The sequence below is a fragment of the Littorina saxatilis genome, linkage group LG9 (genome assembly GCF_037325665.1).
Source record: "Littorina saxatilis isolate snail1 linkage group LG9, US_GU_Lsax_2.0, whole genome shotgun sequence".
NCBI classification, from domain to species: Eukaryota; Metazoa; Mollusca; class Gastropoda; order Littorinimorpha; family Littorinidae; genus Littorina; species Littorina saxatilis.
Window position 1 is genome coordinate 26,579,637 of NC_090253.1, and position 10,166 is coordinate 26,589,802.

Consider the following 10,166-nt stretch of genomic DNA (forward strand, 5'->3'; position numbering starts at 1 on the left):
AACCTCGGTTAGAGGCAGTGACCATTCCAATCAGTGATTGGAATAACATGAAAAAACAAAACGAACGTATCCTAGCGCTGCTAGGTCAGGGCCAAGGCCAGACCGAAGGCGAATCGCCTGATGATCATGGTTCGAAGATGACACAAAGACAAAAGCGAAAAGCAGAGTCACAAGAATCTGGAGACGAATCTGATTCGTTCGAAGATTATGATGATCAAATAGAATCGATGATCAGAGTGAACGAAGGTGAAACTTGTGGTCAAACTTGTGGCACTAGTAATTCTGACACTGAAATGGCAGAAATAGAACAAGAGTTCGACAATGCTGAAAAGCTTGCACCAGAAATACCGGAAGGTATCGCGAAGCTGGTTGATGAGACCATGGCAAAAGGTCAAATTTCAGAAGAAAAAATGAAAGAAAAAATGAACAAGTATGCCAGACCTAAAAACTTGAAGGTTGTTGTTCCAAAGGTCAATCCGGAGATATGGTCAATACTTGACCGTGCAACAAGAGGTGCAGATTTGAAACTACAGCAGTATCAGAAAGCGCTGTGTACAGCGACCTATGCACTCACAAACATATGGCAAACCATACTGAAAAGTGAATCACCCGAAATTCGGGGACTCATGAAAGGTGTAGCAGATTCTATTGCACTTGTACAGAAAACAAACCATGATCTGTCAATCGACAGAAGGGGAAAAATTTCAAATGCTCAACTGAACAAAAAGTACAAAAAACTTGGTTCTGCTGAAGTTCCAATCACAGATATGTTGTTTGGCAATGACCTGAAAGCTGCATGTGCAAACATTGATACAACAGCTAGAATGGGCCTGGGTCTCAGTCAGTCAAGTGGAGTAAAAGGTCAAAAGTTTTTTCCACAAAACCCCTTTGCAAAAAACGATTGGAATTGGAGGCCAAGAGGTGCAGGAAGAACCTGGACACCAAGAGGCAGAATGAGAGGGAGAGGACCTTACCGTGCACGGGGCAGAATGAACTACCGCGGCAGCGGACGAACCGAGTGGCAACAAGGCCAGCAGTAGCTCCACTACCTTCTCTGCCAAAATCTGTAAGTAAAGATACAATACCTAACCGCCCTTTTGAAGCAGGTAGACTAAAAAAGTTTGTTCAAAAATGGGAAGAAATAACATCAGACCCATTTATTCTTGACATGGTGTGCGGTGCTGATATTCCAATAGATGAGTTTTCTGACTTAAATTCTGAAAATCTTTCTTACTTGAAAAATCAAGTACAAGGAAATCTATGGACAAAAATGGATTCGGAAATTGAAAAACTGTTATCCTTGGGAGTTATTGAAAAATCGGTGCATCAGGAAGATGAAATTATCTCCCCTGTTTTCATGGTCCCAAAACCTGATGGCTCCTACCGTCTCATTTTGAATCTAAAAAAGTTTAATGATTCAGTACAATATGAGCACTTTAAGATGGACAATCTTACGTCAGCAACTCAAATGATGATAAGAGGCTGCTACATGGCTTCAGTGGATCTCAGACATGCATACTACTCTGTACCAATAAAAGCAGAATGCAGGAAATACCTCAAATTCATGTGGAGAAATAAACTTTATCAGTATACCTGCTTCCCAAATGGACTAAGTAACTGCCCTCGTTATTTCACAAAGTTAATGAAACCAGTCTATGCCACACTCAGATCACAGGGATATTTATCCACTTCCTTTATTGATGATAGTTATCTGCAAGGTAATTCTTTTGAAGAGTGTGCAGAGAATGTGTCAAAGACAGTGAAATTACTCGATTCACTGGGATTTATTATCCACACAGAGAAATCAGTTCTCAAACCCTGCAAGAAACTGAGGTACTTGGGGTTTCTTTTAAACTCTGAAGATATGACAGTTACTTTACCCCTGGAAAGAAAGCAAAAAGTTGTGCTCGCATGTTCAGAACTGAAAAGAAAGAAGAGGGTGACCATAAGAGAACTGGCACAAGTTATAGGCCAGTTGGTAGCAACCTTTCCAGCTGTTCAGTGGGGCCCACTGTTTTATAGGAGTTTAGACAGACTGAAATCCACATCGTTAAAATTTTCTGCAGGAAATTTTGAATCGCTGACAAGCTTGACAGATAAGACAACAGAAGAACTAGACTGGTGGATTGAAAATTTAGATTCCTCTTTTTTCCCCATTGAAAAAACTAATCCTGAAGTTGAAATCCAGACGGATGCTGCAAGTTCAGGTGGTTGGGGAGCTGTTTGTGGTCAAATTAAGACTGGAGGGCGATGGTCCGAAACAGAAATGAATTTGCACATCAATGTTCTAGAAATGATGGCAATTTTGTACGCTTTGAAAAGTTTCAAAGAAATGATCACAGGAAAACATGTAAAAGTCTTGACAGACAACACATGTGCAGTCTCCTATATATCCAATATGGGAGGATCGCGTTCTCCAGATTGCAATAACGTTGCAAAACAAATTTGGATGTGGTGCAAGGAAAATGGTATTTGGATATCAATTTCACATATCCCAGGAATACTGAATACAGAAGCTGACGTTTTGTCAAGACAATTCAATGATCGTACTGAGTGGAAATTGAATCATGATATTTTCTGCAAATTAAAAGATCGTCTGCTGAAGCCAGACATCGATCTATTTGCATCACGATTAAATTTTCAGATGAAACCATTCGTGTCCTGGATACCAGACCCAGAAGCCTTGGCCATTGATGCCTTTACCCAAGATTGGTCAAAATGGTTAATATATGCCTTTCCGCCTTTCAGCTTGCTGCAGAAAGTGCTCAACAAATGGCAGCGCGACAGAGCGGAAGGAATCTTGATCGTTCCAAAGTGGCCTACGGCAGTATGGTACCCCCAGATGTTGAAAATGCTGACACAAGAGCCTGTTCTTCTTCCAAAGGGAAAGCTTACCATTCATCTACCACATACGCAAGATGTGCATCCGCTCCACAGGACTCTGCAACTTCTGGCTTGTTGCTTATCAGGAAATCCCTCGAAGCAAGAGGAGTTCAAGGTGAGACTTTCCAAGTTATCTGGGCATCGTGGCGACCTTCAACCAGACAGCAGTATGCCTCCTACCTCAGCAGATGGAGCAAGTTTTGTGTGCAGTGCCAGTGTGATCCCCTTCGTCCGACTATAGATGAGGTGTTACAGTTCTTGACTAAGCTGTATGAAGATGGCTTAGGATACAGTGCTATAAACACTGCAAGGAGTGCACTATCTGCAGTGGTTATTCTACCAGACAATAAAACAGTAGGATGTCACCCTTTAGTAATTCGATTTCTAAAGGGAATCTTTGAACTGCGTACACCACAACCAAGATACAATGAAACTTGGGATGTAGACAAAGTTTTGCAGTTTTTCAGAAACATGGGTGAAAATTCTGAACTTTCATTGAAGGATTTGACTTTAAAATTGTGTTCCTTGTTGTTGTTAATTACTGCCCACAGAGTGCAGACAATTCATTTGATCAGGTTGAGAAATATTTGTTTTCATGATGATGGATGTACAATTTACATAACTGAAAAGTTGAAGCAGTCTAGACCTGGCTTTCATCCAAAACCTTTGCAGTTACCGTTTTATACAGAAGACAAAACTTTGTGTGTGGTGACTTGTCTTCGACAGTACATTAATAGTACTGTAGAATTCAGATGTGAGAGTGATGAGACTGACCAGTTACTTTTGTGTTACCAACAGCCACATGGACCAGCGGCGAAAGACACCATAGCTAGGTGGCTAAAAACTGTACTCATACGCGCAGGAATTACAAATTTTGCACCCCACAGCTTTCGGGGCGCATCATCTTCAGCAATGTTCAAGTCGGGTGTTGCTGTTCAAGATATTTTGAAAGTGGCAGGCTGGTCAAATGTATCCACTTTCAAAAAGTTCTATAACAAACCACTGGAAAGTAAAGATAAATCAAACACTATCTTAAACTATTATGCGAAAGTTGGAAAATAAAAATCTTCCAGCTCAGTAATCTAAGTTTGATTACATTCTGATAATTTGGTTTTTTGGAGGGGCTGCTGTGGTGGCCGGAAGTCGTATGAGCAATCGAACTTTGATTACATTCTGATAATTTGCATTGGGACACTTAAAAAATTCAAGACAAGGGAGCTAACAAATGGAGATCTAGAGACAATTATCTCCCTGGCTCCATGTAAGAAAAGCAAATGTTTTTGTGGACAATTGATCCATTGTTTTCAAATGTGTTGTAGTGTTTATTGTTTCTTTGGTTATGAAGAAATTGCAATTCCCATAATGAATGGAGAATAAATGCATCACTTATTTTTTGTAATACATGGTTGTTTCAAACAATGTATGTTTGGTGTAAAAGCCAAGACAGGTGTTCACTATTCTCATGTTGTCCTTTGAGAATAAATGTTTGACATTTCACTTTAGTGTGACTTTGATTATTCCTTTGTTTGAAATATAATCTTTAATCAACCAACTTTAAAATCTCACAAATCACGTAGTTTCGGTAAACTACGAGAAGTGGAATTCAAAACATAAACGAGTACTCACCTGAGTCGAAGTTTGTGTAGAATTCCACGATGTAGTTTACAGGAACGGAGGGATATGTGCCCACCCTTCAGTTTCACCCTCTCCAATAAAGGAAATAAGCTAATTTATCAAATGTAAATACAACCGAAACATTTTTGGTTGCTTAAAGAAAAATCAGATCATCTGATATGGTTATATCAGATGACCTGTGCTGTGAAAAATGGCGTGTTTCCGGCGGTGTGCGCATCTCACATATCCCTCCGTTCCTGTAAACTACATCGTGGAATTCTACACAAACTTCGACTCAGGTGAGTACTCGTTTATGTTTTGAATTATAATAAGACTTCCTCTCCACAATACAAGTGCCTGTTGTTGTTATTCATGTTCAATTGATGGGAAGCTAATTCTGGAGGATAAATAGAAAACAATTAAGCTTTTTTAATAGGTTACAATAATGTCATCATTTATTTCTCATTGAAAATTTCAAATCATTTTATATCATTTTGCTTTAAAAGTTGTCAGTCGTGTCTTGAAATCGATGACATTTGTTTTATGTTTTGCTTCTAATACTGAGTTCTAATGACAGAGTAAATATAGCATTGTAATTTGTAATACCATGCACAGTTCAAACTGTCAATCACGCTCCTTCCCAGTTTGTGATATGTATGTACATGAATTCTGTAAGTGGTCAATTTGTGTGTGGCATTGATCAACATTGCAAACAACACAGTTAATCTATGCAATCATGTACATCAAAATAATTTCAAAGAACTGTTCTCTGTTTTAATCTGTATTTGTTTCACTTCTCTGGGGTAAATTAAATCCTGTTGCATTGTAAATGCATGCCATTTATTTTCTTCTGTCTTGACTTTATTTTGCCAAAAATGTTATGCTTGGAAGAGGGCTTAGTAACTCTCTCCAAAAGGCCACTGGTTCTGATTCTACTCAATTACGATTGTTTTCTTGATAGTGTACATTTGATTGAAATTTTAACTAAAATTTGTTGTTTCTGTGCTTCATTAATCTTCTTCAATTTGAGGTATCTTGGTGTAGCTTGTGTGTTTATGACATCATTTCTGCCCTAACATTTACAATGATTTCAACATGAAAGATAACTTAAACATACTAAATATGGATCTCTATGTTGTTAATGATTAGGTGAAATGTAAGACTACCAAAATATGTGTGCCATAATTCTGCACACGATATTTTTTCTTTCAAACAGATCATTGGTAATCTGAACCGTACACTTGCAAGTGGTCAAATTACTTTTTTGTGTTCTCAAATTGTTTCATGGCAGAGATTTAAAAAGACCTCAATTAGTGTACTGTAAACTATAGAGCATTTATTGTGATCTTAGCAGACTTTCACTGTGCTGTTCTGGAAAGAACGTCGGCAAGACTATTGAAAGCGTTCTGCATTTAGAACATTGACAGATCATGCAGAACACACTGAGAGCCCATAACAGCTTACTTTTTCAGTTCATTCAGCACACAAAAGATGATCACAGCAGCTAACTCTCAAAACAGAACATTTGAATGCCGTTCTCAAACTGTTTCAAATAAGTGAGTGTGTGCAATTCCCATCATGTTCATTTAGAGTGTAGTAGGGCCCCAGATCAATCCAGCATTGAGTGCATTTCTGCCATTACCTGAAAACAATAGACCTTTTGCAAGTGTATTCTTTGCAAGAACTTTATTCTTGTACATACTTGTAAGTTGTCTTTTTTTCCCGTTTTTGTTACCCTCTACAGAGAGGTCCCACTCGCAACTCTGTACAACATCCCTTTTGTCAAATCTCCCTTACTGAACAAAGTATAGTAGGTTTTGGACTCGAACAATATGGTAAGTGTAGGGAAGCGATTTAAGAACAAGTGCGCACATTAAAACATCATTGCTGAAGGTGTATGTGTATAATTTTATTCTTGTTTTTGACAAATAAATGAGCTGTTGAACAAATACACATTCGTTGACTTATCGCAGTTTGCATTGTATGTGTTAATGTGTGTATATGTACATCCTGTTATATGTTTTTCTTCTGTGATGTACTTTGCTTACATCTGCCTGTTAACATTACAACAAGGCATTCCTATTGATATGTTTAAATTTTGCAAACAGTGACCTTTTATTTCTGACTTGGGAACAACACTGATGAAAGCATCTATCATTTTTTCTGTCACAACTCATACACAAAATCTATTGCACGTTTTGAACTGTTTATTAAAACTGCCAACAGAATAATTAGTGATGAAACAGCCATGATTACACTCAACACAAAGCATCAGGAACCTTAAATAATAACGATTTCGAAAGCGCGAACTGCAGAGTTTGAGCACATAACTAAATGACAATTAAAATGACGGGCGCAGTGGCGTGGTGGTAAGACGTCGGCCTCCTAATCGGGAGGTCGTGAGTTCGAATCCCGGTCGCTGCCGCCTGGTGGGTTAAGAGTGGAGATTTTTCCGATCTCCCAGGTCAACTTATGTGCAGACCTGCTAGTGACTTAACCCCCTTCGTGTGTACACGCAAGCACAAGACCAAGTGCGCACGGAAAAGATCCTGTAATCCATGTCAGAGTTCGGTGGGTTGTAGAAACACGAAAATACCCAGCATGCTTCCTCCGAAAGCGGCGTATGGCTGCCTAAATGGCGGGGTAAAAACGGTCATACACGTAAAATTCCACTCGTGCAAAAACACGCGTGTACGTGGGAGTTTCAGCCCACGAACGCAGAAGAAGACAATTAAAATTGTTAAAATAATAATAATAACTGGACATTTTTAAGTGCATAACCTATGGCTCTAGGCCCTTTACAAAACTTTGTGAACAACAAAATATACAAATACTGGTCGCCTTAATATACCTTATAAATTGGTTGCCCTAAGCTACCCGAAAAGGCGTGTCGCCGTAACCCCCACTCTTGCATTATTTTCATTAAGGCGACCATGCAAAACACCTATATCTTAATCTTGACAGATTTTCACGTTCAATTCATGACAGTCGGGTGTAGGTCAATTAGCAAATGTAATTACAAAATTTTATTAATATTGCTTTAAAAACAACGGATATAGCACCGGTAGCTATAAAACCCCCTTTTACAATGGTCGTCCTAAAGGCGGATTTATACTTATATATATATTTATATATATATATATATATATATTAGATAGTAGATACACGTTGTTTTGTCACTTTCACAAGAACGCTTTACCTTCCCAATTCATGCATTGTATCTGTCGCTAAAGGAGTCCAGTGTATATTCTCACCTGTTCTGGTTGAGGGTGGCAAAGAGCCCCCCGCCTTGCAGCAGGTCGAGGTTGAGACCCTTGCCCACATCCTCCAGGGCAGGCCCACAGGAAGACCGACAGGAGAAGGAGTTGGTCGTCCCGGGACTCGTGCACTCAAAGAAGTAACCGTTTGGCTTGGGGTACTTCTCGCACAGCTTGTCTGGAAAGAAGAGGGTAAAATGAAGGGTAAACATGCTTTGCTAGAATGAATGTATTGAAGGGAGAAAAAACCCACTTTATCATCTATATTGTACACTTACAAGGTCCCTCACTCGCTAACTCACGAACCAAAGGTACGAGGGAAGAAAGGAACGAACGATCGGAATAAGTAGGGAGATTTCGTTTTGAAGTTGTGGTAAACGTCATCATTTCGGGGGTCTCTCGCTGGAAAGGTGAAGGTCAACTGAAACGGAACGTGGAACGTCAAAACGCAGTCACGTTTTCCACCCCCAAAAAACGAACAATATTTCGTCAACTTTTGTGAGTATTTTTGCACACTAACAGTTTTATTTGTTGGCCATTTTATGCATTGCTAGATTCATCAACCCTTTCACAGTCTTTCAGCGCTGAGAATGTGTTCATTGGAGGTAGACAACTGTTGTGAACTGAAATATTTTGAAGGGTGCTGATCCTGGTACATTTATCCAACTTCATGGTGAGAAAGCAAATGGCGAAGCAGAAGTAGGTCATCGCATCGAATTTTTATTCTGGCTTCGTATGTGATTTTGTATAAACAAAGTCTGTGTGATTTATTTGGACTGAAAATAATCAAAGTATGCCCGATTCTGGACCACCTCCTAGGGTTGTTTTTTTCCATTCTGATCGAGGACAGACGTGACAAGTACAAAACAACCCCTAGTGATAATTTCACTTGAAGATTTATCGCCCTTCCTTCATTCCGAAACGAAACGTGAATACATCTAAATCTTGTCTGCGGCCTATGCCGTCTCGTTTCACGTTACCTTTCGCGGGGTGACTCATTCACCAAACGAAACGAGCTGCAAAACGAAACGTGCTGTCTTTTAAATCTCCCTACTGACTGACTGACTTACGGATTGACTGACTTACTACACTAACTAACTGACACTAACTAAGTAACTAAATAACTGACTGACTGACTGATTGAGCTGACACATTCAAACTTTGAACGTTTGTTTCGACAAGAAACTCCAGAAAGATCGCAAACTCATGGTAGATTAATATGGTAATACAATCACTAGAATACATGCTGTATTGAATAGGACCTGTGACAACTAAGAGACAAAATAGATTCATGTAGACATGACAAAATTAAAGCTTGGGGAAAACTTGAAGGCTTGCGTCAGTGAGTGTGGTCATACAGTGGGACCCCCCCCCACCCTTTTATGAGACCCCCTCCCTTTTAAGACCCTTTTTTCTCAAATGTTCTCTTTGAACCCCTGTAAGTTAACCCCCATTTTAAGACTCCCTCCCCTTTAAGACCCTGTTTTCTCAAGTTTTCTCTCTAAAGCCTTGGAAGTTAACCCCCATTTTAAGACTCCCTCCCCTTTAAGACCGTGTTTTCTCAAGTTTTCTCTCTAAACCCCTGTAAGTTAACCCCCATTTTAAGACTCCCTCCCCTTTAAGACCCTGTTTTCTCAAGTTTTCTCTCTAAACCCCTGTAAGTTAACCCCCATTTTAAGACTCCCTCCCCTTTAAGACCCTGTTTTCTCAAGTTTTCTCTCTAAACCCCTGTAAGTTAACCCCCATTTTAAGACTCCCTCCCCTTTAAGACCCTTTTTTCTCAAATGTTCTCTTTGAACCCCTGTAAGTTAACCCCCATTTTAAGACTCCCTCCCCTTTAAGACCCTGTTTTCTCAAGTTTTCTCTCTAAACCCTTGTAAGTTTTCCCCATTTTAAGACTCCTTATTTCTAAAGACCTGATTTAATCACATTTGTGAAAGTCTCAACATGGGGGCCCACTGTATTTGCGGTGGCTGTCAAAGGGAGAGAAAAGGAAACCAGCAGGGGAACTTACTGTGGTCATTCTTCTTCTCCATTTATGAGCTGAAACTCCCACGTTCACTCACATTTTTGCACGAGTGTTTTCTTTTTTTACGTGTATGACCGTTTTTACCCCGCCATTCAGGCAGCCATATACGCCGATTTGGGGGGAACTTACTGTGGTAATCTTTGTGGTTGTTCTCGATCTCAGAACAGATGGAGCTCTGGATAACCACTTTGTCTGGCGGCGTCATGGCATCCTGGGGGAAGCAGGATGTGTCAGGAGACTTAGGACCACAGATCCTGCAAGGCTGGGCCGCTGCATACGAGAGTTCGTCAAGAATTAGTAAGACATTATCATTAATAAGGATCCGGGAAATGAATCATGGAACATTTATGCTGAAGTGGGCATCATTTTACTCCCTTGTTGAA

General features: G+C 39.8%; 1 protein-coding gene and 1 long non-coding RNA gene across 2 annotated transcripts in view; one reads left to right on the plus strand and one right to left on the minus strand.

Moving 5' to 3' along the window:
- Positions 1-10,166, minus strand: part of LOC138975727 (uncharacterized) — a 72,808-nt gene that overhangs the window by 57,235 nt on the left and 5,407 nt on the right. The window contains exons 3-4 of the mRNA XM_070348481.1: positions 9,913-10,053; positions 7,752-7,932 (exon numbers count right to left, since the gene is read on the minus strand). Of these exons, the coding sequence (XP_070204582.1) occupies positions 7,752-7,932; positions 9,913-10,053 (322 nt within the window). The remainder of the gene's footprint in view (positions 1-7,751; positions 7,933-9,912; positions 10,054-10,166) is intronic.
- LOC138975726 (uncharacterized) lies at positions 898-4,380 on the plus strand. The gene is made up of 2 exons (XR_011458724.1): positions 898-1,066; positions 2,749-4,380. It is a non-coding gene; the product is annotated as an uncharacterized lncRNA (long non-coding RNA).